The sequence below is a fragment of the Budorcas taxicolor genome, chromosome 2, assembly GCF_023091745.1.
Source record: "Budorcas taxicolor isolate Tak-1 chromosome 2, Takin1.1, whole genome shotgun sequence".
Lineage (NCBI taxonomy): Eukaryota > Metazoa > Chordata > Mammalia > Artiodactyla > Bovidae > Budorcas > Budorcas taxicolor.
In genome coordinates this window covers 39,163,690-39,184,815 of record NC_068911.1, presented here as the reverse complement: position 1 = coordinate 39,184,815, position 21,126 = coordinate 39,163,690, and the positions used below count along the sequence as shown (strand labels likewise).

The window sequence follows — 21,126 nt, the reverse complement described above, 5'->3', positions numbered from 1 at the left end:
CCACAGGACAGAGGCACGGACACCTGGGCCACGCAGATTGGCCGGGTGCACATAGCTTTTCTGGAGGACAACTCCACTGCCTGTACCTTCTCCCACATTCAGTCCATTTCGAGGCACTTGTCCTCGAGGCACACGCACGGAGGGGCTGTCCCCTACTCATGCGCTGGAGTCTCTACGTCAGTTTTGTAGGGATTTGGTAACACCGGTCAGTTCTCTGTGCCAAGTTCCTTCACACTGCTCTAGTAAAACCGAGGGGATCCAGACCCGTGAAGCTGGGACATGAAGACCACCAGGGTAGTTCCAGGTGGCACTGGTGGTAAAGAATCCGCCTGCCAAGGGACTTCCCTGGCGACCCAGGGGTTAAGACTCCGCGCTCCCAATGTAGGCGACACGAGTTCGATCCATGGTCTGGGAACTAAGATCCCACATGGTGCACAGTGAGGCCAAGCACCTGCCTCCCAACGCAGGAGACGTAAGAGATGTGCATTTGATCCTGGGTGGGGAAGGTCCCCTGGAGGAGGGCGTGGCAACCCACTCCAGTATTCCTGCCTGCAGAATCCCCAGTCAGAGGAGCCTGGCGGGCTACAGCTAGTTCCAGCCTTGGATACCCCTCCTGGAGAGCCAGCAGAAGGTCACCTGGCAGAGGCGGCGGGTGAGAAAATCCCAACAGACAGACGCACGAGCAAACTGAGACAGGGCTTGCCCGAGACACGAGCTGGAGAGATCTCCTTCTCCCCCGAGCCCCCTACCCCAGCAGGACCAGGCTCAGGAGCTCGGTTTCTGCTTCTACCGCTGGCACAGAGGAGGAAGAACAGACAGCAGAGAACAAGAAGCCAGGGCCAAAAACAGATGCAGCTGCAACCACGACTGAATAAACAGGACAGCCGCACCTGCTGGACAGACAGGGCTCGGTAACCAGAAGGCGGACTAATTTTAGAAATGCGATGAGTCTAAAGAACCAACGCTTAGGCAATCAGAGTGGAACCCTGAAAAGACGAAGTCCTTACCTCTGCCTTTGTTGAGCCGACACGAAATGGAAGGCAGCTCTGTGCCCCACTATACCACCACGGTGAGCTGACGCAAAATGGACAGCCTTGCAGTTCACTCTAGTTTAATTGGTTACCTCAGATCAAGACACCCAGCCCAATCCAGGAAAAAGGTTCTAGGTCCTGAAGTGCACCCCAGCCACACGGCCACTACAAGGTCCCCCAGCTGTAAGAGTCTTATTTTGGACACAAACGCCTGCTGGCCTCAACAGCCCAGGCGAGGAGCTCAGCCAGGCCTTGCCCAGGTCCCCCAATTCCGTCGGGGAGGAGTGGATCTCTGTACTCCCGAGAGAAGGCTTTGCCTTTCTGCCCTCATGAGCTCTAAGGTCCTATATGCACCCCTCGGGAGCACGCGGAGGGAGCATCTCTGCATCACAAAAGTCCCTGTGTTGCAAGCAGTCTCATTTCTCACACTAGGCACTGCCGGGAGGAGAATGTCTGCCTCGGTCAGTCCAGCATGGCATGCTTCTAGAGGTCACCTGGATGGAGTCAGTGAAAAGAAAAAAGCCCAAAGCCAGCAGACTAGTAATTATTCCCGGGGTGGGGCCTTACCATTCCAATGGTAAACAGCCTTTGAAAGGGAGTGCGGTAAGAAGCCGTGTACAGGCTGACACACAGCAGTCCAGGGACACACTCTCCAGAGGAAACGTCCCTACATGCAGCAAGGGGTGCCCACATGACCGGCACTGACAATCCCCAGGGGCTGGTGTCCAGTACAAGGACACGATGTCCACAGAGGTGAAGGGGAGAGCGGGAAAAGCGCTCTGGGAAACATCAGTGGGGAGCAAATATAACCAGCATTTGAAATTACACTCCATGAAACAGTACATGGAAGCTTAACTAAATTCCTGTCACTCTAAATGGACATCTGACCTGAAGAGTTGACCCAAGCCATTTGGAACAGAATTATTCTGGATCTCCTCTTTGAGGAAGTGGGAACCCATGTTATATCTGGGGTTGCCTTATTTTTGGCCATGTGTGTATTCATGCATCTAGAGGTCACCTTTCAGGCAGGAAGTGTCTCTAGGGATCACCAAGTCCAAGGTGTCAGCTGACATACATCTGGTCTTCAGACATTACTAAGAGCCCACAAAGGCAGGCCTGGACTACTCATCAGGCTCTTTTCTAAGCCCTGAAGATGAGGAAACAGCTGTCCACAAACTAGTGGGGGAGGGGCCGTGAAACACAGAAACTGGTAAAATACATTAGTAGGTCAGCTGGCGAGGCCTGCCGCGGTAGAAGGACAAGCAGGGAAGGGAGGGCTTTTCTGAGGCGAATCTTCAAAAAGACAGGACTGAGGTGAGGAGAGAGACTCCCCCAGGGCTGGTAAAGAAACCTGCCTGCCATATGGGAGACCTGGGTTTGATCCCGGGGTTGGGAAGATCCCCTGGAGGAAGGCATGGCAATCCACCCCAGTATACTTGCCTGAAGAATCCCATGGACAGAGGAGCCTGGCGTGCTACAGTCCATGGGGTTGCAAACAGTCAGACGCGACTGAGACACTAAGCACCAGAGCGGTCCCACCCAGAGGACTGGAGCGTGCCTATACACCCGCGCAAGGCGAGTGAGGCGGAGGGATCCCTGCACTGTCTGGGATGCTAACGTGGGTCCCCGAGTCCTGAACCCTACCCCACCTCTAGTAGGCACAGGTCCCAGCCAGTGTGACTGGGACCACAGAGAAATGGGTCCCAGTGGGGACCCCACGCTCTCCAGGAGGAGCAGGTAGACAGACGACCTGAGCTCAGAAACCAAGGCCTGCCCCAAGTGCCAGAGCTGAGAAGTGGTCACGTGAACAACACGGAATTCCTCTGGTTCTGGGATTAGCCAACTGTATTCAGCAGAGCCATTACTACCCAAGTTTATTCTTTCTTTCAAGTGACTACCTACTTGAAAAGACTTAACATTCTTTACCCTTTAATTCAGCCAACACTTCACAGACCTCTCCATGGAGGCCACTCACTGCCCTGGTCCCAGCCCTCAGGGAGCTGCAGATGGAGGCGAGGCTTGCACTTGAGAAAAACTTACAAAAGATACTCAGCAAAACCCAAGGAGACCTGTGACGGCAGGTGCTGCAGGTGAGAGAATGCGGGGGACTGCCCGTGAAGGGTTAAGTCTTGGGAGCTGCTCGGCAGGTATGCAGAGCCTTAGGCATGTTCCTAAGCTCCCTGTCCCGCCACCCTGAAGAATTTTTATAGCCCTTAAGGCCCCAGGATGTCTTGTTCTTGCAACATGTCATAGAAGATAGATAATCTTATTGTGCTCTGTACACAATGGTAAGGGTCTGGTGATTGTATCCTGAGGTTAAAAAATAATCCTGTGCATGTCTTAAGTCATGTACATTAGCCTATAAATATTGTAGCCTAATAAAGAAAGGCATCAGCCATAAGTGGTCTGATCCTCTCAACCCCATCTTTTGTCTCTCTCTCTTATTTTTCTTAGCGGGGACACTCCGTTCTCTCCCTGTGCAGGTGCAACTCTTGCTTGTGCTGGCCGCGGCAAGAGAAGGGTCAGTCTGTTGGCGGGGGGGGGGGGGCGGCGCCCTGGGAAGGCTTCGAGGACCGGGTGAGCCCTAGGTAGGCCCTGTAAGGAAGTGGGCTGGGGTTCCAGGACTGGAACTAAGAATCACTAGGAGGAAAGAACTGTGGTCAAGGGCCCAGCTGCCCCAGGCAGGCCGGCAGCTCCTGAAGGCAGGGGTAGTGCCAAGGGTTAGTCTCTCCACGGCCCCAGGCAGCACATCAAGTATCAGCTGACAAAGTGATACTCCAGATGGGCCCTGCATCAGGGAGCAGCACCCCAGGCCCCAAGATGGATGTCTGGGAGGTGTCCCAGAGCTGTCTCTGCCCCTAAACCCTGATCTGTAGACAAGCCAAGTGAACACCATGGTTCAAAGAGCTCTCAGATCTTATCTGCTGGTCAAGGTTTAAGGTCAAGGTTCAAAGGGAAAAGTCTGGACTTGGCCGTATGTTCCAGACCTCTTTACCATACTACACTCCAGACACCCGACTGTAGCGCACTCTCTTGCAAACAAACCAAACCCTGCCCCCACCAAAGACCCATCCCTCAGGCTCCAAACCCTCTTTCCAGAAAATCGAGCTTCTCCTATACCTCCTTGTGGAGGGATCCCCTGTCCCTCACTCTCGGGGCCCCATTGGAGAACACCTCATTGCCCGGGGGCGCAACTCGGCCCCTGGCACAGCGGTGCTGAACAAGCAAGTCAGTGAGGGAAGGCTTCCCACCAACCTAACCCCCCCAACAGGGCCAGAGCACAGCCTCCATCGAGAAGGCCCACGCTGGCTCTCCAACGAGTGTGTCAAATATTCAGACGAGAAAAGAAACGCTTTTCTTGAGTCACAGTCAGGTCCACGGAGCCATTTTCACAGGGGAGCCCCCATTTCCCTTCAGGCCTGCCATCTCAGGACTGCTGGGTTTGGGACCCTGCTCTGCCATTACGTGCCAACCCTGGGCAAGTCACTTAGCCCTCTGGCTGCATCCTCGGCTGGGGGACGCAGAGGTGCTCGAGCTAGGTCTGCAGCCCTGGCACTGAGTACGATGACCACACACAGGTGAGGGTTCAACCAGATGGGCACAGGGTGCATACAAAGCACACACTGCAGATGGAACCTCCCTCCTGTTGCCTCCCCAGCCGGCAAGGCTGCTGCTCATACTGTTAACTTCAGCTGTGACAACCCTCTTTACTTCCTCCTGAAGTGATAACGGGCTGGGACTCTCCTCAAACCCCACCCAGGGCCACTCTTCCACCCTTCCCTACCTACTTCCACTTTCCCTGGCCTGTTTTCTCCTTGAAGGAAACACACAGACAATAGAGCAAATTTGAGTCTGGACTGAATCAAAACTCACTGGACGTGTCAACTACAAACTGGCACTTACCAAGGCCACTGCCAACGAGGGACCAACAAAGGCCTTTGCCATCTGCCTCCACTGAGACTGAAGCCCATGCTGCTATGGCTACTGACCTTCAACAACCCCTGAGGGAGTTCAGGGCGGAGTGAGGCGCTCTGTGCTCCAGGGAATCTGGTGGGACAGGTCTTTAGATAGTTGCTTGTTTTTAGGGACAGATTTTATGACCTCAACCCTTGCATCTCCTCATATCTAGAGAAGCACTAAATCCCTTCCTGGTGACATCAGACCCTCATGGCCAACAAAAAACCTTTTGTAAATTGAGTGCTTCATGGTGTTGAACTCCCCCTTCACCAAAACCTTATATATTGACCTTCCCCCACTGCCACTTTGGAGCAGTCTCTCAGAGCTATCTGAGATGCTGCCTCCCAGGCTGCAGTCCTCATTTTGCCCCCAAATAAAACTTAACTCACAATTCTCAAGTTGTACATCTTATTTTTTAGTCAACAGACACAACATGGACCCAGCACGTTCACAGCTTTTCCTGGCCCCTCATGACACCTCCTTTGGTGTCATGATGGATGGTCTGGACCACCCAGTGGATAGACCACGTGAGACCTCATAGCACCCACAGATCGGGAGTACCAGAAAAAAGTGATAAGACATGTTTTCTGGAAGAATGAAGCTCTGGAAAGGCAGATGCTTTGTTGCACAGCTTAGAAGTGACAAAAAGGCCTCCAGTGTGGGCTATGGAGTCCACGCAGTGCTGGTCCCAGGACCCCAGCATTGTCACCAGAGACTGATGACCCAGAGAAGGAGAGGGAGTAGGTCCACAGGCTCAGGAGCTGATCGATCCTGCATCTCCTCATGTGGGTGGCCCCTCCCAGGGGGAGAGGCTCTGCCTACCAGAGGTCCCCGGCCAGGTGCCCCCTGCCTTCTGCAGCACTAAGTGGCACCACAGCCTCTACCACCTTCAGGGGAGATGTGTCTTGGAGGATCCAGTCTATGCAGGGAGGAGGAGACTGCAGGTGTTTGGGGGATCCTCGAAACTGGCCCATTTCCATGCTGTGCACTCCACTTCCAAGTCTCTTTGTGGGAGCACAATAAGCCTCGCACCACCACTGCCAGCCTGGCTCTCCTCCTCTCTCCTCCCCACTGAGGGCCAGTGTCCTCTGCAGTGCTCCCACGGCATGCTGGCTGCTCACTGGCACAGCTGCCTCCCTCCTCATTAGGGCAGAGACATTAAAATACGATGCCACGACTTTAACTGGCACACCTCCCTGTGTCCTATAGGAGTAGAACTATGTCTGTGCCCTTTCAGTAGTGTTTCTGAGAGTGGAGATGAATTTTCCCAGGCCCTGTCTCTTCTCTCCTCTCGGATCACTGAAGAGGGAGGGTTAGCATTAGTGTCGATGGCTGTGGAATAAAGTACCTGGGCCCAAGGGACTCATAGCTTAACTGGGCTATGCAGCCCTGTGCCCCTCGAGCATTAGGAAAGACACCGAACCAGCAGGTTCAAACGGAGCAAGAAAGCAGGAATGGCTTCCAAGCTGACCACCTGCATCAGTTCCTAACAACTCTATCTGAGGGACAACCTGGCCATAAGGACACCTTCCATTAGCTCCCCTTCAAAACAGTTGTTCCCTGAAGTAGCATTCACACAGTTCATGCGTTCACCCTTAGGGTGATTCTAGAATCACCACTGCCTGTTGTTTTTTTCAAATCTTTTCAAGAGCACATATGAAGTTCTTTCCTGGTTCCAGAGGCCCATCCAGATTCCTCAGGTCCTCAGCGATGGGAAACAGAAGGACTTTCAAGTATGCGGACAGTTAAAAAACAAGGGGAAGAACTCTAGACTACTGATTGCTATGCACGTTTAAGCATCTGGGAGGGAAACAGACAGATATCCTCAGCTCACCCTGATGAGGCGGGATGGTCAGAATGGTGATAAAGTATAATAAAATATTGGACACTCTAGATGGTGTTCTACAGGCGGTCACAGTAAAATTTCTTCAACTTTCCTGTACATTTGGAATTCTTCAAAATTAAACATCTGCCAAGGCAGAGCTGGTGGGCCTCTCCCCATCCAACTCTTATCTTAGAATCAGCCCTGAGGAAAGGAACAAAGCAGTAGAAGCGAGGTCACACTTGCCAGGCACTGCCCTGCCCAGCAGCCCACGGCAAACACAAAACTGGTGAAGACACTATCCTCAAGGTCCTCCACCCTCCTCACTCTAAGACAAAGGTTCTCAACCCCAAAGGAGCCCGAGAATTATCTGGGGAATTTATTAAGTAAAGTCCTGGGGCACATCTCATAACTGCTGTATCTGAACCTCTGGGGGTGGATCCCCCTAATCAGCCTTTTGAACAAGGGCCCCAGTGACTGACGCAGAGGACTTTAGGCCCACAATGGAGAAACTTACAGCCCCTTGCTCCTTACCTGACACCTCTTGAGAGGATACCTGGGAACATTTATAAGAAAGCAAAAACATGCCTACCCTTAACTCAAGGGTCCAAACCCAGACTCGCATGATGCTGTGAGTTCAACTACAACGTCTTCAATGGCATGAGGCTGGGCCCAAAGCCAAGCCAGGTCACTGCCTCCATCCCCCTACCTCCTCGCCCCTAGCACTAGCATGTGTGGCCGAAAGCGGGCACAGAGATTTACAGATGTAGGCGGGCCGGGGAGGGCGGGGGAGGCAGAGACGCGCGAGGCCCAGCGGGCCTGCCAAGGTCACCACGGAGCCCAGCAGAGGCTTCTTTGTCACCAAGACCCTCCGCCCGAGCCCCTCTCCTTGAGGGAACAGCCCCTGCAGAAAACTGGGGGTGGTACTTCCCCAAGCTTGCCTGCAAGGATGTGGGAGGCATGATGGCGGGACCCCAGGGTCGGGCCGGCAGCCCCTGGTGCATCGAGCCCGCCGCCCGTCCGGGCCTGGCTAAGGTGTCACCGCAGTCCCGCGGGTGGCCGGCCAGCCTAACGACGGTACGACGTCAAAACCCCAAAGCCGCTCTGGATCGTATCGGCGTCCTGGGAGGAGGCTACTGGCCTGCTGCGCCGCCCCCGGGGTCCCTTTACCTCGACAAGCCGGCCGCCCCAGGCCGAGAGAACGCAGAGACAGCCCGAGTCCAGATTGTCTGTCTCGGAGGACAAGACCCTCAGCCCCGCGGGGCTTTACGCGCACAACGCACCCCACCTCCCGCCCAAAGGCCTCTGGGAGATGCAGTCCGTTCCAGGCCCTTGAGACGCGCTCTGCGGGCCAGGGGGGACCACAGTGCCCGGCGTGCACCGCGCGGCTGCCTCGGGCGGGGGCGGAGAGGGGGCTTCGCAGCCGGAGGTCGTCCCTCTCCCTGCGAGGGCCACGAGCGCCCAGCCCTGCTCCCGAGGGACTCCACGGGAAGCCGTCTAGAATGGTCGGGGCGACTCACCGTCGCCGCGGCACCGGCGGCGGCCGCAATATCAAGAATGACCACCTCCGAAGCTCGTAGTCGGGCGTCTGCCAGAAGGAGGCGGGTAGGCTTTGGAGCAGGGCCGAGGCCCGCGGCGTCACGGCGAGGGGCGGGACCGTGAGGTCAGCTCGGGGGCGTGGCCTCAAGGCCGCACGTGACTATCCCTGCGGGCCTCAGGCGAGCGCGAGCGTTTCGGCCCAGGCGAGGCACATAGCGGGACCTGGGGGTTGTCAGATGAGGTGACTTTGTCAGGTGAGGTGACTGGAAAATCATGGGAGGTTTACCTCCCGGTGCACCAGTCTCCGTCCCTACGCTGCCCCCCCCAACTCCCGTATCTGCCAGAGCAAAACGCACCTGCTGTCCTTCCAGGCACGTTTGTTCCTTTATTCCACAAGTATTTATTTTATAGGCACATACGCGTTATGTGGACAAACCCAGGTGGGAACGATGGTGGTTGCGTGATAGGGAGATTCCAAGCAGAGCTTAAATGAGACAACACACCGTCTTCTTTCAGCTCTCATACTGTTAAGTGTTTTGTTATTGTTCAGCGTGTTAGTAGGCATTTTTTAAATTAATTTTTGTGTGTGTGTGGCCCTGTGAGGCATGTGGGATCTTAGTTCCCTGACCAGGGATCCAACTGGTGCCCCTGCATTGGAAGTGTGGAGTCCCAACCACTGGACCGCCAGGGAAGTTCTAGAGGGCATAGTTCATGCCATATTCCCATTTTTGTGCTTTTGATTGGTTCTGATGTTTAAAATGGCCCCCGAGCATGGTGTTGACGTGCTGTTCAGTTTTTCTGAGTACCAGAAGATCTTACACAGAAAATACTTAGGTTAGATCAGCTATGCAGACATCAGTTATAGTGTTGTTGGTCTTGAGGTCAATGTTATTGAGTGAAATATATATTAAATAAAGTATTTTTAAACAGAAACACTCAAAACATGGTTATGTGTTAATTAGTTGATGCAAATATTGTGACAGGTAGCTGACAGGAATCTTACCCTACATTTCCCTGGGAGCAGTGGTTCAGTACAGTAATTCCCCTACATACAAACAAGTTCATTCTGAGAATGAGTTTGTAAGTCCAATTTGTTCCTTAAGTCCAACAAAGTTAGCCTAGGCACCAATCTGACACGATTGGCTATACAGTACTGTACTCTAATAGGTTTACAATACTTTCATTCAAATAATAGATGAAAAACACAAAAATAAAGAACACATTTTTAATCTTACAGGACAGTAGCTTGAAAAGCACTGTAGTATACTATTTAACAGCTGGTATACAGGGGCCGGCATCGAGTGAAGAGGCAAGAAGAGTAACTGACTGGAGAAAGGAGGGGGTGGGAGATAGCAGAGCTGATGGATCATCAGCAATAGGAGACGGAGGGCAAGCTGCAGTTTCACTCACACCTGACACAGATGGCACAAGTTCCGGTTCCTTGCTGGATTCAATTCTATCTACCCTCCTGAGAACACAATCCAGTGATGTCTGCGTAGTAACTTTTTTTGTCATCACAGATGTCAGGTAGCACTGGATTGCATTCTGAATGGCTGCTGCAACCTTTGTATACCTTTCTGTGTTCAGGTCCTGTGCCTCAAACCCTAACAGTGCTTCCTCAAATAAGAAAATCCCCATACCATTTCCTGCATCGTGACCCTCTTCTGTTCTTCAGTTACTTCTTCCTTTTGTCGCTCCACTCAATTGTCTTCACTTTTGCTTCGATTGTTATCACTTGGTGCTTCTTAGCAGTAACAGCTACATCACTGCTACTTTTGCACTTGCTTTTGGACATCCTGGGCTTGAGATAAAGATGCTGTACTACTGTGCTCTATACAGTACTGTACAGTAAAGCACAGCCACTTGTAGAGGATGCAGGCATGTGACAATGTTTGCCAGACACGTGAACTGACGTACATGACTGAACGTGCAAACACACATTCACCTCTTTGAAAGTTCAAAACTTGAATTTTCGTATGTAGCGGGCTTACTGTATTCACTGTTTCAGTATTTACAGTGACTTCTTTAAGAATAATTTTTATTTTCCTTTTTTCTTAATCAGGTAATTAGGGATTTAGATATAGTTTATTGTTAATATCTAAGTCTTTGGTCATTTTTAATATACCCAGATAATGTTCCTGCTTTCTTTTTTTCTTTTTTTCTCACTCCGAATGGCTTGCAGAATCTTAGTTCCTTGACCAGGGATTGAACCGGGACTCTGGCAGAGAAAGCATTGATCCTAACCACAATTCCCTGGTGAGGGAATTCCCACCACTTTTTTAAAAAATTGAAATATAGTTGATTTACAATGTTGTTTTCATTTCTGATGTACAGCAAAGTGATTCAGTTATACAATATATTCTTTTTCATATTCTTTTCCATTATGGTTTACTATAAGATATTGAATATAGTTCCCTATGCTATACCATGCTGCTAAGTCGCTTCAGTCGTGTCCGACTCTGTGTGACCCCATAGACGGCAGCCCACAAGGCTCTTCCATCCCTGGGATTCTCCAGGCAAGAACACTGGAGTGGGTTGCCATTTCCTTCTCCAATGCATAAAAGTGAAAAGTGAAAGTGAAGTTGCTCAGTCATGTCCAACCCTTATCGACCCCAAGGACAGCAGCCTTCCAGGCTCCTCTGTCCATGGGATTTTCCAGACAAGAGTACTGGAGTGGGGTGCCATTGCCTTCTCCTGTGCTATACCATAGGACCTTGTTATTTATATGTTTTACATATAGTACTTGTGCGTCGTTGCCGGCAGCTGTGATGGCACACAGGCGCAGCTGAGAGGAGCTACCCTATGTCCGAGGTCAGGGGCAGCGGCCCAGAGTGCCAGGCTGCGATGGCTCAGGAACTCCGAGAGGAGCTACTCGACAACCGAGGTCAGGGTTGGCGGCCGGGAGGAGCTACCCGACGCCCGAGGAGGAGTGGCTGCGCAGGAGGGCCTAGAGGAGCTACTCCACGTTCAAGGTCAGGAGGGGCAGTGGTGAGGAGATAACCCATCGTCCAAGGTAAGGAGCAGCGGCTGCGCTTTGCTGGAGCAGCCATGAAGAGATACCCCATGGTTAGAGAAACCCAAGACAGACTGAAACCATAATCACAGAAAACTAGTCAATCTAATCACACTAGGACCACAGCCTTGTGTAACTCAATGAAACTAAGCCATGCCTTGTGGGGCCACCCAAGACCAGCGGGTCATGGTGGAGAGGTCTGACAGAATGTGGTCTACTGAAGAAGGGAATGGCAAACCACTTCAGTATTCTTGCCTTGAGAACCCCATGAACAGTATGAAAAGGCAAAATGATAGGATACTGAAAGAGGAACTCCCCAGGTCAGTAGGTGCCCAATATGCTACTGGAGATCAGTGGAGAAATAACTCCAGAAAGAATGAAGGAATGGAGCCAAAGTAAAAACAATACCCAGCTGTGGATGTGACTGGTGATAGAAGCAAGGTCTGATGCAGTAAAGAGCAATATTGTGTAGGAACCTAGAATGTTACATCCATGAATTAAGGCAAATTGGAAGTGGTCAAACAGGAGACGACAAGAGTGAATGTCGACATTCTAGGAATCAGCAAACTAAAATGGACTGGAATGGGTGAATTTAACTCGGATGACCATTATATCTACTACTGCGGGCAGGAATCCCTTAGAAGAGATGGAGTAGCCATCATGGTCAACAAGGGTCCGAAACACAGTACTTGGATGCAATCTCAAAAACAACAGATGATCTCTGTTAGTTTCCAAGGCAAACCATTCAGTATCACAGTAATCCAAGTCTATGCCCCAACCAGTAATGCTGAAGAAGCTGAAGTTGAATGGTTCTATGAAGACCTACAAGACCTTAGAACTAACAAACACCCCCAAAAGATATTCTTTTCATTATAGAGGACTGGAATGCAAAAGTAGGAAGTCAAGAAACACCTGGAGTAACAGGCAAATTTGGCCTTGGAATACAGAATGAAGCAGGGCAAAGGCTTAAAAGAGTTTTGCTAAGAGAATGCACTGGTCATAGCAAACACCCTCTTCCAACAACACAAGAGAAGACTCTACACATGGACATCACCAGATGGTCAACACCAAAATCAGATTGATTATATTCTTTGCAGCCAAAGATGGAGAAGCTCTATACAGTCAGCAAAAACAAGACCAGGAGCTGACTGTGGCTCAGATCATGAGCTCCTTATTGCCAAATTCAGACTTAAACTGAAGAAAGTAGGGAAAACCACTAGACCATTCAGGAATGACCTAAAGTGAGAAATAGATTTAAGGGACTAGATCTGATAGATAAGAGTACCTGATGAACTATGGTCTGAGGTTCGTGACATTGTACAGGAGACAGGGATCAAGACCATCCCCATGGAAAAGAAATGCAAAAAGGCAAAATGGCTGTCTGGAGAGGCCTTACAAATAGCTGTGAAAAGAAGAGAAGTGAAAAGCAAAGGAGAAAAGAAAAGATATAAGCATTTGAATGCAGACTTCCAAAGAATAGGAAGAAGAGATAAGAAAGCCTTCCTCAGTGATCAATGCAAAGAAATAGAGGAAAACAACAGAATGAGAAAGACTAGAGATCTCTTCAAGAAAATTAGAGATATCAAGGGAACACTTTGTGCAAAGATGGGCTCGATAAAGGATAGAAATGGTATGGACCTCCTAACGGAAGCAGAAGATATTAAGAAAAGGTGGCAAGAGTACACAGAAGAACTGTACAGAAAAGATCTTCACGGCCAAGATAATCACAATGGTGTGGTCATTCACCTAGAGCCAGACATCCTGGAATGTGAAGTCAAGTGGCCCTCAGAAAGCATCACTACGAACAAAGCTAGTGGAGGTGATGGGATTCCAGTTGAGCTGTTTCAAATCCTGAAAGATGATGCTGTGAAAGTGCTGCACTCAATATGCCAACAAATTTGGAAAACTCAGCAATGGCCACAGGACTGGAAGGTCAGTTTTCATTCCAATCCCAAAGAAAGGCAATGCAAAAGAATGCTCAAACTACCGCACCATTGCACTCATCTCACACGCTAGTAAAGTAATGCTCAAAATTCTCCAAGCCAGACTTCAGCAATACGTGAACTGTGAACTTCCGGATGTTCAAGCTGGTTTTAGAAAAGGCAGAGGAACCAGAGATCAAATTTCCAACATCCACTGGATCATGGAAAAAGCAAGAGAGTTCCAGAAAAACATCTATTTCTGCCTTATTAACTATGCCAAAGCCTTTGACTGTGTGGATCACAATAAACTGTGGAAAATTCTGAAAGAGATGGGAAATACCAGACCACCTGACCTACCTCTTGAGAAACCTATATGCAGGTCAGGAAGCAACAGTTAGAACTGGACATGGAACAACAGACTGGTTCCAAATAGGAAAAGGAGTACGTCAAGGTTGTATATTGTCACCCTGCTTATTTAACTTCTATGCAGAGTACATCATGAGAAACGCTGGGGTGGAAGAAGCACAAGCTGGAATCAAGATTGCCGGGAGAAATATCAATAACCTCAGATATGCAGATGACACCAGCCTTATGGCAGAAAGTGAAGAGGAACTCAAAAGCCTCTTGATGAAAGTGAAAGAGGAGAGTGAAAAAGTTGGCTTAAAGCTCAACATTCAGAAAACGAAGATCATGGCATCTGGTCCTATCCCTTCATGGCAAATAGATGGGGAAACAGTGGACACAGTGTCAGAGTTTATTTTGGGGGGCTCCAAAATCACTGCAGATGGTGATTGCAGCCATGAAATTAAAAGACGCTTACTCCTTGGAAGGAAAGTTATGACCAACCTAGATAGTATATTCAAAAGCAGAGACATTACTTTGCTAACAAAGGTCCATCTAGTCAAGGCTATGGTTTTTCCAATGGTCATGTATGGATGTGAGAGTTGGACTGTGAAGAAAGCTGAGTGCTGAAGAATTGATGCTTTTGAACTGTGGTGTTGGAGAAGACTCTTGAGAGTCCCCTGGACTGCAAGATCCAACCAGTCCATTCTGAAGGAGATCAGTCCTGGGATTTCTTTGGAAGAAATGATGCTGAAGCTGAAACTCTAGTACTTTGGCCACCTCATGGAAAGAGTTGACTCATTGGAAAAGACTGTGATGCTGGGAGGGATTGGGGGCAGGAGGAGAAGAGGATGACAGAGGATGAGATAGCTGGATGGCATCACTGACTCGATGGACGTGAGTTTGAGTGAACTCCGGGAGTTGGCGTGCTGGGATTCATGGGGTCGCAGAGTCTGACACGACTGAGCAACTGAACTGAACTGAAATGAACTGATATATAGTACTTTGTTTCTGCTAATCCCAACTTCCTAATTTATACTCCCCCACCCTCTTTCCCCTTTAGTAACCATGAGCCTGCGAGTTTTCTGTGTTTATTTTACTTTTAAATTTTTTGTTTATGACTGTGCCTCACAACTTGCTGGATCTTAGTTCACTGACCAGGGATTGAATGCACACCATTGGCAGTGAAAGCACAGAGTCCTAATTCTCTGGACCGCCAAGGAATTCCCAATTTGTGTCATATTTTAGATTCCACATATAAGTAATATCATATGATATTTGTTTTTCTTTTTAAAAAAAATATTTATTAATTTATTTGTCCAGGTCTTGTGTGGCATGTGGGATCTTTGATCTTCATTGTAACACGTAGGATCTAGTTCCCTGACCAGGGATCAAACCCAGGCCCCCTGCATTGGGAATGGGGAGTCTTAGACACTGGACCACCAGGGAAGTCCCTGATATTTGTTTTTCTAACTTACTTAGTATGACCATCCCTAGGTCTCTCCATGTTTCTGCAAATGGCATTATTTCATTCCTTTTTATGGCTGGGGAGTTGCAACAGCTTTATAGAACATAAATACCACTAACAATGAAACTCAACTGTATATGATTTGATTGACTTTAAAAAAATTATTCTGATTGCTGTGCGGAGCACGGTTTAGACCAAGAAGCAATTAGGAAGTGGGGAGACCAGCACACATGTAGTTTTAAAAGTCTCTACTAATTATGTTTAAAAGGTAAAAAGAAACAGATGAGATTAACTCTGTTTAACTTAATATATGCAAAATATTGGGCTTCCCAGGTAGCTCAGTGGTAAAGAATCCTGCCAATGAAGGAGACACAAGAAATTCGGGTTCCATCCCTGGGTCAGAAAGATCCCCTGGAGTAGGAGGAAATAGCAACCCACTCCAGTATTCTTGCCTGGAAAATTCTATGGACGGAGGAGCCTGGTGGGTTACAGGCCATGGGGTCACAAAGAGTTGGACACAACTGAGCACACACACACACAACACAATGCAAAATATTATTGTTTCAATATTTAATTAACATAAAAAATTATCAGTGAGATATTTTGCATTCTTATTTTTCTCACACCAAGTCTTCAAAATCCAGTGTATTTTATACTTATTTTACACATCTCAGATCGGTTCAGCTGCATCTCATAGGCTTAATAGCCACATGCAGCTTGTAGCTGTTGTATGAGACAGTGTAGATATCAAACATTTATTCATTTACTCATTCAACCAAGCAGGATCTTGTTCCAGGCCTGGAAATACACAGAATGGAATAAAGCCCAGTCTCTGTTCTCAAAGTGCACAGTCCAGCTAGGGATGCTAATATAGTAGCTTGTGTTGAAGACTGCAAGACCAAGTGCTTTGCGAAGTCAGGGAGGAAGCACTCCAATGGAGAGAGCTTCTGAGAGGAGATAGACATTGAAGTTGGGACTTGACAGATGTGTGACAGATCCCCAGGTGGAAGAAGTGGGGAAGGGCGCTCAGGCAGTGAGAACTGCTCCCGCAAAGTCCCAGAGAAGTGACGGCAAGAATCTCTGGGAAAATGCCAGCAGTTCTGCACAGGATATTAAATGGGAGGGTGCTGGTCAAGGAAAGACTGGTCTTCTGGACCAGTCCATGGCAAGTAGCACTGACCCTGTTTGGTCATAGTGGGGAATGGTGAGGATTTTAAGCTGAGTGATGTGACCAGACCTGTGCTTTAGACAGAGCATTCTGGCAGTGAGGAAGGGGCAGAGACTGGAGGCAGGAAGACCCACTAGGAAGGGAGCGGGCTCTAGGATGGATCCAGAGGGAAGAATTGTGGAGACTGAGAAGGGTCCGAGAGGAGGGAGGTCAAGGGTGGTCCAGAGTGTCCTGCGCAGTAGAAGAGTACAGGCAAACCTTACCATGCCAGAGGCTGGTGGGGATTTGCTGATCCTCCAGAGTCCATCAAACGGCAGAGGGAGACCCAGGTTCGATCCCTGGGTCGGGAAGATACCCTGGAGCAGGAAATGGCAACCCACTCCAGTATTCTTCCCTGGAGAATTCCATGGACAGAGAAGGCTGGCGGGCTACAATTCATGGCACCACAGAGTCTGACACAACTGAGCAACTAACACTTTCACTTTCGCCTTGAGCACCACTGAAAGCCTAAGTTTATTAAGATGGAACTGGGTTTAAGTCTTGGACCGTACGGCTGTGTGGCCTCGTTCAAAGTACTTAATTTTCCTAACCACAAGATGGGATTGAATATAAGACCAGCCGCATGGGGCTGTTGTGAGAATGGACTGGCTTACTGCAGTTAGGTCACTTTGCATGGATCTTGGCACTTACTGACACTCTATACAAATGGAAGTGTTAGTATCTGCTGTCCTTTCAATGCCCTGGGCCTCCATTCCTTCACTCACAAAAATGAAGTTGCCATTTCCCCCTTGCTATTAAAGGAATCAAGGAATAAATGAGATGATTGAATTGTATCTGACTTAAAACTAAAGGCAAATGTTCATCAAAAGATTAAATATAGGGTCACTCGCAATTATACCCCTAAGAATATACCCAAGAGAAATGAAAAATATGTCCACACGAAAACCCATACACTAATGTCCATAGCATTCATACTCATAGCATGAATGTTCACTGTAGGCAAAAGAATGGAAACAACCCGTCAACTAATAGAGGGTTTCACTGATGGTCCAATGGCTAAGACTCTGTGCTCCCAGTGCAGGGAACCTGGGTTCAGTCCCTGGTCAGGGAACTAGATCCCACATGCCTCAGCTAAAGAGTTTACATGGTGCAATTAAGATCCAGTGCAGCCAAATAAGTAAATAAAATTTTTTTTAATATACAAAAAAAGAGCAATGAGGACAGGATCACTTAAACCAACAAACAGCAAAAAAAGCTTTCAGCCAGGAAAAAAAATTCAGACACGTAGAGAAGTGACAAGACGAGAATCATGAATCCCGATATACCCACCATGTAGATTTATTCATTCTTAACATGTTGCTACATCCGACCCTCCCAGGAAGTGGCAAGAGCTGTCATTAGCTGTCCTGCATGATATCTGCCTGTCTCACCCATTCCTGGGGAGCATTCACTTTCTGCAGACCACTTCCTCCTCCCTAACACACCCAAACCTACCTTCTTCTCCACCTGCCACCGACCTCACACCTGAACTTCGAAGCCATCTGCCCTTTATTTTTAGTCCTGATTTTACCCTAACTGAGGCAGCTGGGATCCTAAAGGAACTCAGTCCTGAATTTCATCGGAAGGATAATTCTGAAGCTGATACTCCAATACTTTGGCCACCTCATGTGAAGAACTGGCTCATTTGAAAAGACCCTGATGCTGGGAAAGATTGAAGGCAGGAGAAGGGGACAACAGAGGATGAGATGGTTGGATGGCATCACCAACTCGATGGACATGAGTTTGAGTAAGCTCTGGGAGTTGGTGATGGATAGGGAAGCCTGGTGTGCTTCAATCCATGGGTTTGCAAAGAGTTGGACACAGCTGAGCGACTGAACTGGAGTGAACTGGGGCAGCTAGAGTGCCTTAGGGCCAGCACGCCTTTGGCCAACGGGTGCTTTCAGCCCCTGCCGTTAGGTCATCCTGCCTCTAGATGAACTCCTGTTGGCCTTCAACTGAGCGGCCCATGGGCTTCCAGATAACTTTCCTGTTTGCTTCCCAGGTTGTGCAGAAAATAGCCCATAGTGGGGAAAATCAGAGTGCCTCCGTCCTCTCTGAACTAGCGCCCTCTGCTGGCAAAACGATGACACACGTGGGGAAGTGGCTTCCTCTGTGGCCTGTCCTTCCTGACTTGGAGCCCGCATTATAGAACAAGGGGGCCAGGGTAGTGTTTGGCCTTCTTTGTTTAGTTCTCTTAGGCCAGAGCTAAAATTGGGCCTGATTCTGACATTGAGACCCAAAGGAAAAGTGAACATCTTAAGTATCGAGCTTGATGCATTTTCATGAACCTCACTCAAGACACAGAGCGTGACCTCTTCTCCCCAGCAGGCTCCCTGTCCCCTCGTCCATTCACTGTCACCCCGCAGGAGGAAGCCACCAGCCAAGCTTCTATGAATAGATTCATCTTGCCTGTTTTTGTCGGATAAGGCGATGGCACCCCACTCCAGTACTCTCGCCTGGAAAATCCCATGGACGGAGGAGCCTGGTAGGCTGCAGTCCATGGGGTCGCTAAGAGTCAGACACGACTGAGCGACTTCACTTTCCCGCGTTGGAGAAGGAAATGGCAACCCACTCCAGTGTTCTTGCCTGGAGAATCCCAGGGATGGGGGAGCCTGGTGGGCTGCCGTCTATGGGGTCGCACAGAGTCGGACACGACTGAAGCGACTTAGCAGCAGCAGCAGCAACCTGTTTTTGTATCTTCTGTTACAGGTTGGAGGCAACAGGAGTGAATTGAGTACAGCTGTGTAATCTAACACTCCAGGTAAGGAGGGTTACCTGGAGGGTTCGGCTCTTTGGAACAGAGCCTGAGCCCCTGTGGGTGCCTCTCTCCTCCCACAATCCTCCGCGTCCCCCTTACCACCCCGCCTCCACCCACCAGGCTGATTCGCACTGGCTTGAAAGCCTCAAATACAATCTTGTGATCATTCTCAGAGACACAACTAACAGCACTGAGGACTTCCTTTGCACCAGGTACTTTGCACTAAGCTCTTTTGGCCACAACACACGGCTTGTGGGATCTTAGTTGCCTGACTAGGGATCGAACCTGGGCCCCCTGCATTGGAAGATCAGTCTTTTTTTCTTTTTCTTAAGATGTATTTATTTTTTTTGGTAAATTTTTTGGCTGTGGTGGGTCTTCGTGCACAAAATTTCTCCAGTTTTGGTGAATGGGGGCTACTGTTCGTTGTGGTGCTCAGGCTTCTTTTGTCGTGGAGCACGGGCTCTAGGCATGCAGGCTGCAGCTTCCTGGCTCAGGAGTGCTGGCTGAGTAGTTGTGGCACACTGGTTTTGTTGCTCCACGGCATGTGGGTTCTTCCCAGACCAGGGATCGAACTGATGTCCCTTGCGTTGCAAGGCGGATTCTTAGCCACCAGACCACCAGGAAAGTCCCCAGGCTAAGCTCTTTATGCACATTCCTCCCTGCATCCTCTCAAGGATCCTGTGCAAGTTTACCTAAGTTGAGCAGAGAGGTGGTGTGCTCAGAGTTTCGGAGCCAGTGACCGGCAGAGCCAGCTCCTGTGGCTCTAGGCTAATCCCCCAGCACCCTTGCCGCCCTCCACAGGTAATGAGAGCCAGCACGAAGGGGTGAGAAAGGAAGCCATTGGACGCAGGCCCTCACTTTGCACGGGACAGGAGGGGAACCCACCACCCCTGCGGGACCCACACTGTTGGGTGATCAATTTGTTTGAATCGTTGCAGGTTCCCAGCCCTTTGACACCGATAAGAACAGGTGCAGCATGATGTGCTTCCACAAACCAAGCATGCCCGTGGACCACCTCCCAGCGACCTGACTTGCACTGCCTTCCAAGCACGAGGTCACCCTGGGGTCACCATGCTCCTGATTTGTAGCAGCAAAGATTAGCTTTCTTCCTTTCTGTAATTTTTATAGAAATGGATTCTCGTGGTATGAGCTCTTGACTGTGGCTTCTTTGGCTCAGTCTTGCGCCTATGAGTCATCCATAGTGCTCTACACAGTTGTCAGCGTTCATTCTCACAGTCGTGTGATAGTCCATTGTGTGAACAGACCGAAGTTTGTCTGTTTTGCTGCTCATGGCATCCAGGTTATTCCGAGGTGGGAATTTTTGGCTATTCTCATCGTGCTGTCACAAGCTTTCCAGTGCATGGCGTGAGCATAACTGTCAGGTGCCCAGTGAGGGGGAGAGGCTGGGTCACAGGGTGCTCCTTTGTTCAGCTTTGTAGATCCCGACACAAGGTTTCCCAAAGTACTTCTGCCAACATACACTCCCCCAGAGCATCAGGGTTCTGCTGGTCACATCCTCGAGAACACTTGGTATTGCCAAACCTTCGAACCTAACTGCTAAAGATTCTAAATGGACACATGAATGATTTCAATGTTGACATCTATTTTGTTGCATTTCTGTCATTAATACGGCCCATGGGAGTTAACAGCTCTCTTTCACATGTCATCCACTTTGCACCTGTCATCCAGTTTAGCAAGCACCCACTGCCTACTCTGGTAGTGGGTGTGCGTGTGTGCTCAGTTGTGTCCCACTCTTTGCCACCCCATGGACTATACCCCATCAGGCTCCTCCGTCCATGGAACTTCCCAGACAAGAATATGGAGCAAATTGCCATTTCCCTCTCCAGGGGATCTTCCTGACCCAGGGACCGACTCATATCTCTTATGTCTCTTGAACTGGCAGGCAAACTCTTTACCACTAGCACTCTGGGCCTCAGTTTCTCTATCTGTCGAATAGCTAGCTGGCCATTTGTCGAAAACCATGCCAGGCGTTTAATAAATACCATTTGACTCCTTTAGTAACCCTTCTTTTATATTGCCTTTCCACTGCCCACCCCCAACCCCATC

The 21,126-nt window shown here is 49.4% G+C and overlaps 1 protein-coding gene and 1 long non-coding RNA gene across 9 annotated transcripts in view; one reads left to right on the top strand and one right to left on the bottom strand.

Annotated features, from left to right (window-relative positions):
- The window catches only part of CDIP1 (cell death inducing p53 target 1), a 20,755-nt gene extending 12,312 nt beyond the window's left edge, over positions 1-8,443 (bottom strand). For 2 of the 8 annotated variants that reach the window (XM_052635931.1, XM_052635930.1), the window contains exon 1: positions 8,331-8,443. Coding sequence is in view for 2 of the 8 variants with exons in the window: in XM_052635926.1 (XP_052491886.1) it covers positions 1,599-1,724 (126 nt within the window). In the remaining 6 variants the exon portion in view is untranslated. Of the gene's footprint in view, positions 1-1,598; positions 1,740-7,751; positions 7,958-7,980; positions 8,106-8,330 lie in introns of those variants that run through there. The other 6 variants (XM_052635929.1, XM_052635928.1, XM_052635927.1 and 3 more) reach the window with 5 other exon arrangements.
- LOC128043558 (uncharacterized) lies at positions 8,227-21,126 on the top strand. The gene is made up of 3 exons (XR_008198955.1): positions 8,227-8,415; positions 19,011-19,062; positions 19,998-21,126. It is a non-coding gene; the product is annotated as an uncharacterized LOC128043558 (long non-coding RNA).